We start from the raw sequence: 17,717 nt of genomic DNA, 5'->3' as shown, positions 1-17,717 counted from the left end.
ACCATCATTCAATCCACAATCCTCTCCAGACTAGATTATTGTAACTCCCTTTACCTACGTGCTAATAAAGCAGGCATCAAACAGCTTCAGAGGGTGCAGAACGCCGCTGCCCAGAAGCTCTTCGCCTTCCCAAAATCCTGCCCTACTTCCAAATTCATAGGTAAATTGCACTGGCTCCCGGTAGAAAAGAGAATCCACTTTAAATCATTGTGTATGTCCCACAAAATCTTCTATGCCCAAGCATCTCCCGTCCTAGCCAATCTTCTTACCCACTATATACCAGAACACGCCCTCCGCTCCTCCAATCAACATCTGTTATGTGCTCCACATGTTAGAAGAGCACCGGCAGGAGGCTGGTCATTCCGGGCTTTAGCCTCCACCCTATGGAATGCTCTCCTAAGCGCTATCAAAGACATTCAGGACCACAGGGCTATCAGGATAGTCGTTAAGAGTTTGATCTTACCTGAATGACCCTTTCTTGCTGCCTTCTCTCGGTCTGGTATTCTATTGATCTAGCGCTGGGACGCCCCATCGCTGGGGCAGCCTGGTTTGTCAAGAGCACTGCCCGAAAGAGAACATGTGGGCATTCACCTGGTCTGCTTCCTGGCAAGCACTGCTTCAGCATAGGTTGTTACTGTGAAGGAGGTTACTGCTGTAGCACAGGCCAGGTTGCTCTTCTTCAAAGCACCTGCACCAGCATAGCATGAAGCATCATGCGGTCCATCTCGAAAGCTAATGTCCAAACCAGACTCTTTAATGAAGGTTGTTACTCGGAGAATAGTAATTGTATATTATATATTTAAGATCTGTTTTATAGAATGCAAACATAATTCACAAAACGTGTGACACGGTGCTTTAACGAGTGATGAAGAGACAGGTGTAACACATAGGTAAGTATTTGAAAACATAGGTAGTTGCCCCGAGATGCAAGTATATACAGAACAATGGGCAAAGGAAACTCAGTAACAAGACTGAGGAAGGGGTACATCGAAAGTTATCGGAGAAAGAGTCAAGGCAGTCAATCAAATAGGTTTGTTTCGTATATTACATCCATTAAATACAGGATCATAAGCGCGAACAGAAAATAATCAATATCACGTTAAATACCTCACATTTCAATCACAATATGTTGCGTACACTTCTGGTGCAGAGTTTTAAATGTCATGGTTTAACAATTCTTTTGCATCTCGCACGTCTGCATCTATCCATTCCTTTTTAAATCACCTTTTGATTCTGTCTCTTCCTTTTTTTCTACTTCTCGCACTCCACCATTTCTCTCGAACTCGTACCCGTGTTTTGCCTTTTGTTTCCTATTCTTTCTAACTCACATTTTTTTCTATTCGCCTGACCTGTAGCTTCTAATCATCTCTTTATGTCTTTTAAATCAGCCCTGCCCCAGCTATCTTCCCGTGCTCACTAATAAATAATATATATATATATATAAAAAAAATAAAAAATATATATTAAAAAATATTATATATATAATAAATAAAATAATATATATGATAATAAAAATATAATAAAATAAATAATAAAGACATGGTCTGTCCTTGGTGAGCTGCATGTGCAGTGCCTTCATGGCCCTCTAGGTACCCGTCCCTTTCTTTTTCAATGCCATCTCCACTCTGTTATCCCATAATCCCAATTCGTCCTCTTTTCCTTCCATGTGACTTTCTTTCATGATCTTGTGTATGCACATCTTACCTCCAGCTCCCTTGTGCTCTAAACGTGCCCTTCTGTCTCTTCCATTCTCCACACTTGACTCCAGTTTCGCTCCATGGTTTTATAGTCCTTATTATTATCTTATTGTTTGCCCCACCCATAATATCTTTCTCTTGCCTCTTCTGTTTCTCTCCAACAGGTTCATAGTCTATCCGTCTCACTCTGCCTTGTTGTCCCTCTCTATTTCTCCTTCTCTCTCTTCATCTCTCTCTCTGGTGGTCTTTGTTTTCCACCCTCCCCCTTTATTCTTTCCTCTCTGACACTTTTTCGCTCTTTTCTTTTCTATGTTAGGCTGCCAAGCTGCCAATGTCCATCATCATTGTTGGAGTGGGACAGGCTGAATTTGATGGTAAGAACTTTGCTCAAAATTACAAAAGAAAAGCTTTGATTCGCAAATAAAATGTCATTTGCCATTGATGTTTCAAGTCGAGCATAGAGTGTTACCACTGCAGCCTCCCGTGCTTGCAGCAGAGTCCCATAGCATTGTTGGGGTCTGCCCTCCACCTGCCCTATTCGTGATCTACTCTGTCAACCCTGCACCCCAGAGTAAGCTCCTCAGCCTTTAGGATTTAATTAGAAGTAGCAGTCGCATTTCGAAGTGGTTTATTTACTTATTGATGGTAGTTCTCATAACTTATAACATCAAGTGGTGATGCAAAGTGCTCGAGGAGAGAAGTGCAGGAGAGGCAGCTCATATGGGTTTGTCTGTGAATCAGGTTTCTGGCATTTTGGAACCTGTGAGCCTTGGACAGTCTTAAACAAGTGGTGGGTCAGACCACTGTAGAGCATCAGGAAGTTCAAGTCTTCGGCGAGAAGCAATAGCGTTCCAGAGGGTGGGTACTTGAGCATGGAGAGATCTCACATCAAGATGTTTGAATTTAGTCGGTTCAACGGGTCGTGGGTTTACGGATGCTGACTTTAGGTGTCTGGTCAGCTGATAAGTACGCAAAAGTACGGTGGGAGATGCAGGTTGGCAGATGCTCTGCCCACTGCTGGCCTTGCGGCGGAACACCTGCCATATTTACAGATTTGCATCTTCCTAGTTGGGATCTCTGAAATAAAAGTGCATTCTCCTGTGTGACAGGTGGACCTTTGTCACTGTGGCACCTCGTCACGGGCCACCATGTTGAAGCATTCTCTCATTTGAGCTTTTGAGCTGTAAAGCAAAGGAAAAATGTCCCAGACTAATCTGGGACATTTAAACATTTTTCTTCCTGGGGCTGCCATGCCTTTCATGACTGTCCACATAAGGAAAAACACAAGGGCCATTGCCACGTCCCAAATAGCGCAGAACAATTACCACTGTAACTCGGGGGCCTAGTGATGGATAGACCGCTAGGTCAAGGTTGTCTATTAATTGTTCCTTCACCTCTACACAGGCCAGGAGAACTGCAAGTTTGGTGGGGTGGAATACCACCCAAGATTTTGCACTTTTTGCATAGGCTGAGATGGGGTCCCCAGGATGCCAGCTATTTAAATAAAATGGTGGATTATTCATTTATGGCCACATCCGGCACAAATATAGAGTCCATTACCTTTAAGCTCAATTATCATAGAGATAGAGAGCTTTCATCTCCATTGTTGGATTATCACAGGAACATGGAGCATCTCATTTGTAAAGCTGGATCAGCACATGCATAGGGTCTGTGTTCTCAAGCGGTGGGTTAGCACATACATGCAGAGTTGGTCACATCAAAGGCTGGATCAGCAGCAGGGACACAGAGCCAGCCACATCTAGAGATGGGACGGGGTTAGCATGTGGAGACGGAGTTTCTGACATCTAGAATGGGTTAGCAAACGGTAGCAGAGTCTCTCACACCTCAGGCTGCATTGGCACAAAGAAAACAGGTGGGCCTGAAGGTATTTTCATCACAATGGCAATTGCGATGTAGCAGTTGAAATCCCAAGGACAACATGTTTTAATAACAGCTGCAGCACTGCCAAAACACCCTATAAAATCATTATGAAAATACTTCCTTACCTAATCAGTTATTAAAACATGGCTTCTTCGTTTTACAACTGCACCATTGCTAGGGCTTTCAGACTTGTAACATCATATGAAGGTTGAACCTTGCGCTGATGCTCTTGTGTTTCCTTCAGCCATGGTGGAGCTGGACGGCGATGACATCAGGATCTCCTCGCGAGGGAAGCTGGCAGAGCGCGACATTGTGCAGGTGAGTGATTGACAGGGCGGGCTCGCGGCTGCTCGTGCGTACCTCCCACGATAGCCAAGTCACGAGCTGGACGTCATATCCTGCGTCGTTATCCCCTCACGCTTCCCAGGAGTCCGGGAGCTCGTTGTTTCCAGGTGAGTTTGGTTTCTAGTTCTCCTCCCGGCGGCCGTGCTCTACTTTTGTTTCCTGTGCTGGTGACAGGCCAGGGAGACGCGCTGCCCTTGGGGGCTTCATTATGAGAGTGCAACAGCTTCTTGTAGCTGAAACTCCATTGTATAATTTACTTAGTAATTTGGGAAGCTTGGTCAACTTCACCCAGAGATCTGTGCCAACATGGCTAATGCTTAGTGGATTTTAAACTGATGGCATGGAGGGAAACATTAAGGTGTACTCGTCTGACCACTAAACAGTAAATTCCAGTCTGGATATCCATGCACGAGGAACTGCTCTGGTGCAAGGATCTTCAAAACCATTGAGAAAATAACATTTTATTGTTTAGGTGCTTACATTCCCCTTCTAAAAGGCCAGTTTTGACTCACTTTCTTGAAGCCTAGTGCACGAATAGCTTAGCCCTCACATTATAAAGGCAAGGCCTACTGGCTTTGCCAAAGCTTTTTATGCCTGCAGTCCCTTCCTATGTGTGCACAGCTATTTTTGCATCTAGTCAGCAGCCATCTATTGTTCAAATTTGCCAAGAAAGTGAACTGTGATTGTGATAAAAGTTAATTTGACAGATTTGCACTAAACAAAGCCTCTTTCTAAAATGTCCTTCCAAGTAATGTCACATGCATTCCAAGGGATGTAGGACAAAGTTTAAAAATAGCTGTTCGGGTAGAGGATAAGGGAGGCAATGTAGTGGCCAATGTTATTCGCCTAATAAAGAGGAGTTTCAGATGTTCTACTTGAAAGACATAGTGGTGTAGCAGCAAAATGTCCTGCAATAAGTTGCCCACCCATTTTGTAACGTAGAATCTGCATTCTAAGTCAGAAGTCGTCTGATTCTTGATAGAAGGTGTTCCTGGTTGCATTGTTGACCTCATTGCACTGTTCCATTTAAAGGCATCATAAAAGACACTTCCACTTGGCACACACCATGTCTGCGATGACCATTCATTGCCGTCATATGCGGTCAAGTAGGCTGCTGGAATCTCCCTTTAAGGCAGGGGTCTTCAAACTTTTTTGCTTTGAACCCCCCCAAGCACGATGTTTTCAAGTAAGGCCCCCCTCCAAAACTTTATGACAAGGAATGGAGGAGCGGGAGAGACAGGGCGAAGCGCAGGGGTGCGTCTTGAGAGATCATTTAATGCCAAGATGTCTCGGGGCATTCATGCACTTTGTAAGCTGTATCATTCATTCATTCACTTCAGTGGTATTTTTTCTGTAGCTCACAACTCACATTAAATATGGACATATACAACAAGAGATATACCAAATAAAGCTAGTAACTGACACAAAAATGGTGGCCTCTATAATTGGGTCTGGGCCCCATTGCAACCAGTGCACTAATGATAACTGCGGCCTTGATTAGCAGTCTATCACCTCTGTCTCTTTCACCCCTTCCCCACCTTGCCTGACCTTCACTCCAATCTTGCAGTAGGCTCTCTGTCCATTTCAAGAAAAAAAGAGTTCCCACATGTTGTCCCACTTTTTTTCTAAAATAGTGCCCTTATGTTGGATAGGAAAATAAGCCCCTGTGCCCTCTTTTGAAAGGTAGATAGTCATGATTGTGATGCAATGTGCTCCTCATGTACCCAAGACCCAGTGCTGCTGAACCTGCTTCACTAATGACTGCTTCTGCTAGTGTGCTGGCTGCTCTGCCATTTGATAAAAATAGGGCTCCCATCTCGCCATATCCCCCTCCCTACCATCTCTCAGGCTAAAGTAAGGGACCTCCTCTACTTCAGTTTTCCCTCCCTTCAGTTACTGCCCTAAGGCCAAAAGCAACATTGGCATAGCAAGTGTGCATTGGGTCCTAACGCAATCAGAGAAGGAAAGTAAAACTCCCATGATCGGGGTTTAGTTCGTACCCGGGGCACATGTGCCACTGTACCTGCAGCACCAATGATACTTTCTGCCCCTTTGTATCAAAATAAAATGCAGCAAGGGTGACCTGGGCAAATGCTAGCTAGGACAATGGGCCTCCACTCTGAAGACAGACATAATTGGGGTATAGTGGTCACTACACCCTTAGCCCCAGTACTCGTTGCACGAATTATGTTATGTTATGTTATGTTATGTTATAAAAGGTTTTATATAGCGTGCGGCTACTCAGAAGAGTGTCCCGACGCTTTGAATTGCACACTAACACAACAGGGAGATGAAGTAAAAAAGAAACCAGAGAGGAAGAAAACCTAACTATGGGCCAGAACTAAGAAGTAAAAAGCCAGGTTTTGAGTCCTTTCCTAAAGGCCAGCAGATTAGGAATGCTACGCAGGGACACAGGCAGTTTATTCCAGAGCGATGGCACTTTAAAAAAAGCCCCTCCTATGCGGCATCTCTCTGAAAGATATCTGTTCATTTATAAATGAAAAAATTAGCCACCATAAGGCCCCGTCTTCAGGATCATATCTTTGACACTATCCATGGATCTCGCTCCTTTCCTGTTTCTCTTCTTCCATTGCTCTGAGCCCCCAGGGTTGCAGAGGATTATGGCTCTGCATCTGAATCCAACACTGTTTGCTTCTTCCCTGCCACCCCCTGCACTCATCTGTTACAAAAGCAGCTGTCCCTGAATGGTTAATGCTGACCTTGAGGTGCCTTTGCCTGAAAGCAAAGGAGGTGGTGAGGTACAAAGATCAAAGGGAGGAAAAATGCCTTATCACCAGAATTTAATTGATGGAATCTCCTAAAGCTTCATGGTTACAAAGATTTACTCCTTTTAGAGCTACTGTGAGGGGTTTTTCAGCTGAGTACCAGAATAATCAAGACACTAAAATGTTTGCACTAGGTACAGTCTGATTACTTATTGCTAAAAACTATATTTTTAAAGCACTAGTTGTATTTCAAACATTACATCAGCATGTGGCGTTAGAGCTAGAGCTACAAACTTTGGAATTGTGAACCACGTTCGAGTCCCGGCATCTGCTCAACATCCTGTGATTCTGAGCAAATCACTTAGGGCTCAATTAACAGTCTGGTGGTCCAAGAAACTCCAGACTCGTGGGGCATGGTGGTGTTGGTCCAGCCACCGCCACACCGACGGTCTGACCACCCTATCAGGACTTCAGCATTTGGACCTCCACTACACCGCCGCAGTTGCCAGTGAACCACTGTTCCCTGGCGGTCCCACGGTGGTCTGAGGGCCAAAATATGCTTGCTGGTGCCCTGAGGCACCGCCAAGCATATTACAACTTTCCTCATTGCCAGTGCTGTCATGGAGGTTCTTCCTCCATGAAAAGGCTGGCAGTGAGGAAAAAGGGGGGCCATACAGGCCCCCCTCTAGCCCCTGTCCATGGGGGCACATGTTTTGTCACCCTGTATTTTTGCACAACTAGTTCCTGCATAGGAAGAAATGGCCAACATGGTACAATTTTTCCTATGCAGGATCTTGCACAGGTGGTCCTGCGGCGGTGCTGATTTAGGCTCACTATGAGCCTTTTAAACAGCACTGCTCTGGGACTGGCATCCTGCCCGCCAGACTACAAAAACGTGTCAACTGGTGGGCGGGCAGCGATGAGTCTCGGCGGTGCAGGGGCGCGGCGGTCCCATAATGCCCACTCTCACACCACAGAAACTCGTAATCGGGCCCTGTATCTCTGCGTGCCTAAACAAATGATTGTGACCTTGTGTAATGTAACTGGTGCTCATGTAAAGCAGTCCTATACCTTTGGGTTGAATATAAAACTGCAAAAAAAGGAAAAGATTGCAGCAGCCTCTCTTATACTATGTGTAATACTATTTTAAAATAATAACTTACATATTCACAGTGCATTTTGTCACAGTCCGAGACTTCATAGTACTGAAAATACATAAGTCACTATTTCACACTGCACCATTTAGGATTCAGTTCCGTGCCTTTCTGGTCTCAAACACACAGGCATCTGCAGTGATTGAGCAAACTTGACCACAAGCACGACTGCTTAAAAACAGCAGTTTTTTTTCTGTTTTATTCCCTTTTCAACTGTTTGTTTTTAGGTCATTACTTTGTGTCCAAGGGGGATTCAATTTGCTCTCATTTGCACACCCTGCTCAATTTCCGTAATCCCTCCTTTAAATACCAATGCGGTACAGACAATGTTGGCACAGAAGACTTGCGGTATTTGAAGGGCTAAGCAAAAGTCTCAGTTATAAACTTTTAACATAAAAAAACATTATAGAAAGAAGAATATCCTAAAACTTAATGAACATTTTCACCCTTGATCTCTCATCTATACTGTCGCAAGGGCAGCATTATTAATTGTAATATGTATGTTATATTTTACACGGCGTTCCAATCCATGCATACAGAAACTCTGTAAACACAAATATTATCAACACTCAAGTTAATGTTCCTCATTTTATTGACAGTGTGAAAGGCTTAGGTTGCCCTGCCGGATTCGAACCAGTAAAAAGTATGTTACATCAACCTTGGCTACAGAGGTATTTGCCCGCTGAGCTACCGCTCCAGCGTACAGACGCTATACTTTTTTGAAATAATACTGTTCTATCTCCTGATTGTGAACTACTGGTTTGGTGTATATTTGTCCAAGATGTGCTCACAGGAAGAAACATGAATGCACACACTGCATGGATTGAACTAACAGCTACGCAAAGGAGAGCATCATAATAGGATTCTTGTGATGATCTTTACAAAGAAGACTTAAATGCACAAACCTTTCTATAAAAAAAATGTCCAGCCAGGTCAGAGAGTCCGAATATAAATGCAGTATCAGGAAATACGCCTGGTGAATAAATTATCCATTGGCACAGTGAGGAGAGTTATGACTTTCTCATACGATCAAACGGCGTGATCTGGGACATATTTGTCCCTCCCTGGGTACAGGTAGCTTGGAATATTAGGTCTGACTATTGATTCCAAAGTAAGCAAGTTTAATATCTCCCAAGTTGTTCCCTATAAGAAGTTTCCGAAGGTGGCATGAGGGCGCGGATGAGTGCGTTGTTGGACATCTTAACCTGGGATAAAAACCAAACCTTATAGCCCCAGGCAATGCAGAGTGAGTATTATGTTATATTTAATATCAAAGTCAAGCCGCTTTGACTACGTGCAACAAAGTACCCGAGCACAACTCGAAACCTGCATTTCCACATGCACACCCCAACGCCCAACCACTTCAAAGGCAATGCGGTGGGGATTCTATTCTAGGGCTACAACTACATCCCAGCCATCTGTAGACCACTGTTTCCTCAAGGAAGACAGGCTGCTACATGACACCCAAAGGCAGCGTGTTAGAGCTTCTGCTCTGAATATTGCATGCTAATTCGAGTACTTGGGAGAAGCACAGTATACAAGTGAGCCGTAGCTCCACGCAGAGGTAATGCAGCTTGAAGGCAGAGGACTGCATACGATGAAGGCACATTTTGCATCTGTACCCGTCGGACACATTCTTTGGTACTTTGGACTTGTTGAAAGTAACTCGTTTTCCGCATTTTCAATTTGTGTTCTAAACTAGCTCATCTACTTTACTCCCAACCACTATTACTTAACGGATAGATTTTAAAGACTCCTAACTCTATTTAACACACCATGAATAGTTCAAGCAATGCTTCATCCCTCATCTGTCCGCAAATTATATTTTGCATGCAGGTCCTCGGGGATGTACACGCGGTATTAATAAAACAAGCATTGGCATAGCCAATAGGTCTCGCCTTTGGGACCTTATAAGTGTTTAGTTATGCAGCACAATAGCCTTGGTGCAATAACATCAACTGTTGCATGGCTAAACCCTTATAAGGTCCCAAAGGCGAGACCTATTGGCTATGCCAATGCTTGTTTAGACAGGAGATCGAGGTCCCGATTACACGTTTTTTTTTACTTTACATATAATTTTTCAGCAAATACATAGAGTGAAGCCAATTACCGTGATTACAAAAGAATATTTCACAGATGTAATACAGGAGGTTACCAAAAGAAGAAAAAATTATATATGACAATACGAGATATAAGCAAAGGAAGAGATATCAAAGACACAACATACATCAAAAATGTTGTGAAGCACTCTAGCTGCCATGCAACAACACAGAGGAATGATATAATAAATGGCAACAGGACATATGATTAATCTGTTGTTTCATCATCCGTAGACTCAACCATAGACAACAAATAATTATGCAGTGGTTTCCAAATATCTTTAGACCTGGATGTGACTGTCTGTAGGGAAGCATACAACTCAGAAGTAGTATCATAGAAGGACAAATCTTTCAGCCAGGCTGCGACCGTGGGCGGGGTTCCAGCTCCCTAATGAAATGAAATTTGTCGGTTAGATAAAAGTAGAGCGATAGCAATGTAATGACATAATCCTAGTGGTAATGACTTGACATACCCCAATAAAGCCACAAGGTTGTCTGTAGTGAGTGGTCGCTCAATCATAAGACACAAAGTGGAAAAGATGTCCTTACAGAAGGATGCTATCACTACACAAGTCCATGTCAAATGGGAGATGTCTGCATGGTCTGCCTGACACTTCGGGCATCTCTGAGATCTGGTAGGATAAAATTTAGCCAGCGTTACGTAGCGAAGTAGAGGGAAATTGCCACTGTCGAATCACGGGGACATGTAAAGGTATGTGTAATGTGATCAACACAGGGGCGTGGTCTAATAGGGCGTGGGGAAAGTGAGCGATAGTGTATAACCACACGAGAGCTCGGCTGTACATGTACAAATGATCATTGTGAGTCCACACATTGTGCGAGGCTGAGTAAAATGGATACTTGTGCTGTCTCGGAAATTTCTGGTGCCATTTGTCTATCAAATTAAATGTATCAAGGAGGCCTGTGAGGGTCTGTAAAGAATGAGATTTGGAAATGGCCAAGAAGCCAGTGGAATCGAGCTTTGGTTGCTGGGTAAGGTTTAGGTCACAGCCCAATAAAATATAGTCAGTCTGATGTTGGCTGATCTGTGAAAATAAATCAGTAAAGAAGTCAGCTGAAAGGGGACACTAGTATGTATCAAGATGCACACCCCATGCGAGTAGGAAGTATAATGAAAAAAATTGCGATTTGTACCCCAGGAAGATACGTGCCCACAATCCAGTCTGGAAACCAAGTGCGTCTCCTGAAGGAAAGTCACCTAGACCCCGTGGAGATGTAAGTATACAAGGACCTGTTTCCCTTTCTGGGGATTGTTCAATCCTCTAATGTTCCATGTAATGCAGGAGAGCAAAAACACTGAATCTCTCCTAATGCCTGAGGGCAGAATGTTGGATAATAATATGCATAACTAAAGCCTGCGGGGATAAACCTAGCGTGTACCATGGAGGTGGAAAGGCTTCAGCAAGAAGTGATGCAAAAAGACAAACAGCAATAACCCCCTTCCACTCCAGCCAAAAACATGAGCTGGAGAGCGAGCCCAATTAGCCCAAAACAATAATAGAAATACAAACATAGTGATATACACCATAGAGGGGTGACATCGCCTGGAGGAGCAAAGCCTGGGAGCAACAATAAGTGTATAATGATAATAGTCATTGGACAAATAGACAATATAAGAAGATATAGCATGGCACACTACAATACAAGGTCTTGTTCAATGGTTTGAGCCAGACGAGGTTCAACTTGATAGACAACAATGAAGAGGTGACCATAGGCAAAGAGCAACAAAGTGCTTGAGACAGGTTACAATGAGTGCGTCCCAGGTGATGTAGGCACTGGGTTATCAGGACCCACAGCACCAGGACTTGTTTTGGGTTGGGATTTACCAGAGGAGTGTTTCTTACAGAAGTTTTCAGAATCTGCAGGGGTGTTGAAGTTGTGATGTTGACAATTCAGTTTCACCCGAAGATGTGCAGGATAGAGCACCCCATACTTTAGCCCCATCTTTTGAAAAGTGCATTTAACATTAGTAAATTTGCAGTGGACTTCTTGCACTATTGGAGTATAGTCGGGATATAGAAAAAGTACAGTTCCCTAGTATTGCAGCGAACCCCTATCAGGGTCCATTCATAATGCGGTATCGCGATCTCTAAAGTTCATGAGCCTGGCAATGATCTGTTGAGCTGCGCCCCAGTAACTGGCCGAGAACCAAGTGTTCAGTGTGCTCTCTCGACTACAAAGTTATCTGTCAAGGACTTTCTGTCATAGACATCCAGTTGTACCGTATTGGTAGTTTCTGATAGGCCAGCTATGCAAATATTATTGCGCCGGGATCTCACCTCTAAGTCTTCATTTTTAGCTGCAGTGCTCTTGAGGTGACACTCCACATGCTCAAGATGCTTCGCTGTATTGGCACTGCGATCCTCAATCTCTGAGATCCTGCACTCCGTACCATCGGGCCTAACATTGCGAAGGTCGAGATGCTCAGAGATGGTGTCAAAATGTTGTGTTAGTGTCAAATCTGGAGTTAATAGACTTTATGCCTGCTAAAAGTTTGGTCACAATGGTGGTTGTGCCATCTGATGGGGGTCTGCCATTGTATTATCCAGTGCACTGGTGGAATCAGAGGGTGAGCATTGACAGCGCGGGATCCTGGCTAGCTAGAAGGTAAGTTGCTTTTCCCTGGGATCTCCGTGTCCCATTTTATGTGTGTGCCACTTTTGGGTGCCGGAACCAACAGTATTAATGGACAGTGCATGAAAGAACAGCCAGACATCAGCCAATAGAGGGAGACAGCATGGCAGCGAACGCGGAGATAGCATGAGGCAGGACAGCAGATAACGCCACCAGAGTCTGGTGCAGCACACGGCAGAGCCTCCAAAGTCAGCTGAAAAACATGATGCAGGCTGCACAATGGGGATCACTCCACAAAACAGTCGGGTCCTCCAGGGAGTGGACTATGGACAATAGGTCGGAAGTGAGAGAAGAATAACACAGCTCCAAGAGCCCACACTCTGGCACTCCAATTCACACATGTGGTGCTGCCTAGACTGATGTCCCAAGCTGCTAATGCAGGGAATAAAGCATGAGGGATGTAAGGCTGTCCCCAGGTCTTAAGAAGAGCATCACAGGGATATGTTAGCAGTTTCCACTGGATTCAGCAAGTGAAAGTGATGGGATGAAGGTCAGAGACTTCAGCGCAACAAAGCAGTGCCAGGCGCAGTTGTACGATCCAAACCTCAGCACGCACAAGTAACGTGGTTCCACACCTCTATAGCGTGTGTCTGCCAAAGGAGCAGCAGGCATAGGCTGTAAAGCAAGGGCTAGTAAATTAGGAGAATGGGCCACTGCGAAAGGGAGTTCTAGCCAGGAGCTTGGGAGCATGTCCAGCCCAGAACAGCCCAATCAGGGCTCGTCACAGGCCGGTGAGCGCCCTCAGTGCTCCAGCTCACTGTGATGTAGGTGGGACCCACACAATAGACCCATAATCAATAGAGTTCTGTCTGAGACCCTCTGATGTGTGTTCTGACCGCAGGCACTGGACACACCACAACCCCGCCCTTAGGCTCACCTGTCCCAGCGGGCCTCTGAGGGCTGCATCAGTCTGCGATTCGTGGGCTGCACAGTGAAATGCAGGACGGGGCTGCATCTGGTCTCGGCCGTCGGACACTGACCTCATTGGAATGTAGAGTGTCTGAGCAGAGTAATATGCCCCTAATTGAGTGGCGGGGTGCCCAACGTAACAAATATGAAGGGCATGCTCGGCAGAGCTTCAATGCTGTGCGACCATCTTGGTCGCTGGCTTGGCCTTATTACAAGTTTGGCAGTGAGATTCCCAGACCGCTGTGGCGGCAGAACCAAGTACGCCATTGAGCAGCTGGCCTCACTGCTAGCCATATGAGGAGTTTTCCGTGGGGCTGGCAGTGTCACGGCAGTGATACTTGACGGAAGTATCTTTCGCCGCTGTGTTGGTTCACTGAATGTACTTGCATGCCCTAGAGCATGAATACAGTCAGTGGGGTGTAATTTCTTTTTTTTAAAAAACATTTTGCAGTGCGATATTGCATGAATCCAACCCGAAGACATTGCAACGCTTTACATGTTCAACAGTGACAGTGCACAGGGGCACAATCACCCTTGGCACAATATTTAGACTATTTACTGCCTTTCCACTGGCTCGTGCTTGGCGGGGTCCCCGTTAGGAAAAGGTCAGCGGAAAAGCAGGTCATGATTAGCCCAGCGGGAAGCTTGGTGAGAACACTTCCATGGTCTGCCTCTGCCTTTCCTGCCACCACTGTTGGAGCAGAAGTATCAGCAGTGGTCTTGTGGTGGTGTCACCGCGCAGATCTAGTGGTCAGACTGCAGAGGAGGCTGCAGTTGGACAGCCGAAAACGTGACGGCAGGACACATCCCACCATCATCTTAGTCAGGTCCTGAGCGATTTGAAAAGAATCGTAGAATGTTTAACTTGTATTTATTTTCCATTTCACTTTCTGCACGTTGGGGCCGATTCACAGAACTAACTTAAGACAAAATCCTAAATTTACGACTTTTGGTATTCACAGTAGGCATTTAGTAGTAGTAAAGTTAGGATTTTGTCATAAGTCTGTCTTAAGTCTGTCCTAAGTTTGTCTTAAGTTTGTCTTAAGTTTGTCTTAAGTCTGTCTTAAGTCTGTCTTAAGTTTGTCTTAAGTTTGTCTTGGTATTCACAGAAGGCATTTAGTAGTAGTAAAGTTAGGATTTTGTCTTAAGTTTGACTTAAGACAGACTTAAGACAGACTTTAGACAGTCTTAAGTCAGTCTTAAGACAGTCTTAAGACAAATTTAGGACACACTTAAGACAGACTTAAGACAAACTTAGGACAGACTTAGAACAGACTTAAGACAGACTTAAGACAACATCCTTACTTTACTACTACTAAATGCCTTCTGTGAATACCAAAAGTAGTAAGTTTAGGATTTTGTCTTAAGTTAGTTCTGTGAATCGGGCCCGTTATTGTATATGCAAATATGTGAAGGAAAAAAATTGCGAAGCACTTACAGAATATTTTGTTCTTTTTAGCTACCTATTTGACCCAGCACCACATTCAATGACCCTCAACCCCATGGCACTTTGTTCCCATATGACACACAGTTTCCATATGACTTCAAGGTCTGTTTGCAAATGAAGAAAGCCTGGAAATGTGCCAAATATAGACTGGCTCACTTTCAGGCAAACGTTGGGGCTGATTCCCAGAACTAATCTGAGACAAAATCCTAAATTTAATACTTTTGGTATTCACATAAGGCATTTAGTAGTAGTAAAGTTAGGATTTTGTCTTAAGTTAGGATTTTGTCTTAAATTAGAATTTTGTCTTAAGTTAGGATTTTGTCTTAAGACCAAAACTTAAGTTTAACTTAAGTTAATTTAAGACAAAAACCTAACTTAAGACATAATCCTAATTTAACTACTTCTAAATGTCTCCTGTGAATACCAAGAGTAGTACGTTTAGGCTTTTGTCTAAGATTAGTTCTGTGAATCGGCCCCTTCATTTGCATTTCTTTGCTGAGGCATTTGCACCCCCTGGAAATGCAGCCACAGACCCCTGGGGGGTAGGGGAGTGCTACACTGTTTGATGTTTTTTGTTGTAAGGTGTCTTTGGTACCTTAAAAGTCAGTTTGTTAAGAAATGACAACTGGTTAAAGGGTTGGAGAAGGTGCCATTTTTCCCATATCTTGATGTCCTTGCTTTGGACTTCTATGCAGCAGGTGGTCATGGATAGGTTCACAGCATACATTATGGTTGATTATTTAAAGGGTGCTTCTATGCCGCTCATGAGTGTACTCTCAAAGTGTATTTTAAAATTGGTTCTATGCATCCCATTCCTATCAGCTGATATCTATTACCATTGCTTAATTTAGTTGCCACTTTTTGCCTATATTGTATGTCTGTGCCAAGATACCCCTCCTGGGGTGATTTGTGCGCATTATAAATTAATATAACATAACATTTCTCTCTTCCACTCCTTGGCGGTTCTCAGCCAGTGCACACTATGGAGGTATATAATGTCATTTTCTGTGGCTTGCTCCCTTCCACTCTGGGGTGAATTATTCATACTATATACGTCTCTGATTGATGCCTACCCAGCCCTATTGGTATTTGTCCTATTTCTTGGATGTAAACGTCTGCGGAGGTCAGGAATTGTATTGCTGATTTTGATTGCATTGTACCTTTAATGCTATAACTGTTGTATAATAAACTGGGTTAGGACCTTTCAAGATCTACTTTTTTTTTTTTTTTAAACCTCTGCCTTTTCCAGTCAGACTCTTCGAATCTACTTAAGTCCTGTGCAAAACAGATTGCAGCGTTTACCACACCCAGTAAATACTATTACCCTGTAGGGAAGTACTTACTGGGGAGGGTAAATAATAAGGTTGTCCGAAATGCATGTCTTTTGTTTTTGTGTAACTACACTACATTTTGGCAAACCTACACAAAATGATATGTAATTCTGTGAAACGCAAAGCAATGATTTTACAATGTATTTTAGGGAAAATGCACCCTGCAATTTTTGGCACGCAGTTGCATTTAATCAAAGCATCGTAAACAACAGCTTTTGGTATGATGTTTTAAACCTGTGTTACCTCTAACGATACTTTATGTGGTATAGTTTAATCACAACTGGCATTTAATTACACAAAGGGGCGTAATGGTGTCATTTCAGGAATTTCATATACCAAGCATGATGTGTAATTCTCAAAAGTATGCGCAGAATGCCAGCGTAATTTAAATTTCGCTGAGGCCTAGTAATTACCTCCTATTCTGGGTTTTGCATTTGGATGAGGAATAAGATGCAGAATCAATGTAAAAGACACGCAATTCTATATGATGTGATTTTTCCTGGGCCTCCCTCCAAGATAAGTTTCAGCAAATATTTCCTGCTTCAATATGGCAGGGGAAAACAGAAGAATTGTGATATTTATCACATAACTCAGAATTACGAACTCCGTGTCAGCTTCTCTTTGTGTAGGGATCATAATTAAACCCATTGCTAGAAAAAAATGAGGTGAAGAATGATGTGGCACCCATTTTGATAGGCCATGCACATTTTCAGATTTACATGTTTAACTTTTTGTGATACAAATTGGTACTTGGATAATTTTAGGAGAATTGTGCTTTAAAACTAATTTTTGGCACCATCCATTCCAATAGGTTTTGGGCAGGGTAGGCCAAAATAACCCCAGAGGAGAGCAAGACTTGCCTGGCATGCTACAAACTCTTTTGAATAATGCCTCAAAGAACATCTGTGTTTGTGGTCAGCTTATGTGAAAATGATCGTGTAAAATAATCCTTTTTGCAATTTTTTGTAAAAAAAAGAAAAAAGGAATTTATTAGTCGAAATTTACTGAGCACCCGTTAAAAAAGTTGTGTATGCCTCAGCATTATAAAAGTTCAATAGCCTTCACAGATGGTAGTGGAGGTGGATACCATAACAGAACTGAGGGGTGTTACCCCAAAAAAGGGATAGAGAGGAGGGAAGAGACAAGAAGAGAAGTACAGGAGGATAGAGTGGTGAAAAGAAAGACCTGAAAGGAAAGAAAAGTGTAGGAAAAAGGGACAAATGAAGGAAAGGAATAGTGAAAAGAGGGACATTTTCAAGGAAGGATGGCTGAAAAAAGAAGCGACATTGAAAAGAAGGAAGTGGAAAAGATCAAAGGCTTCTATGACAAATACATGGGAAACAAGAATATTTCAATTCACAAATACTGCAACTCAAATATCGGGAAGCAAAATATCAAGCTTACATACCTTGTATGTAAACTAGAAAAATATATAAATATATTGTGAGCCGGAATATCAAACAAATAAGGTAA

The 17,717-nt window shown here is 43.4% G+C and overlaps 1 protein-coding gene across 3 annotated transcripts in view; it reads left to right on the top strand.

The window, feature by feature from the left end:
- Nucleotides 1–17,717, top strand: part of LOC144755373 (copine-5) — a 1,407,230-nt gene that overhangs the window by 1,341,178 nt on the left and 48,335 nt on the right. For all 3 annotated transcript variants that reach the window (XM_078644209.1, XM_078644208.1, XM_078644207.1), the window contains 2 exons: nt 2,014–2,071; nt 3,823–3,896. In XM_078644209.1, the coding sequence (XP_078500335.1) occupies nt 2,014–2,071; nt 3,823–3,896 (132 nt within the window). The remainder of the gene's footprint in view (nt 1–2,013; nt 2,072–3,822; nt 3,897–17,717) is intronic.

The sequence above is a fragment of the Lissotriton helveticus genome, chromosome 5_1 (genome assembly GCF_964261635.1).
Source record: "Lissotriton helveticus chromosome 5_1, aLisHel1.1, whole genome shotgun sequence".
NCBI lineage: Eukaryota > Metazoa > Chordata > Amphibia > Caudata > Salamandridae > Lissotriton > Lissotriton helveticus.
The sequence above is the reverse complement of the archived record's forward strand: the minus strand, read 5'-3'. Positions and strand labels throughout refer to the sequence as shown.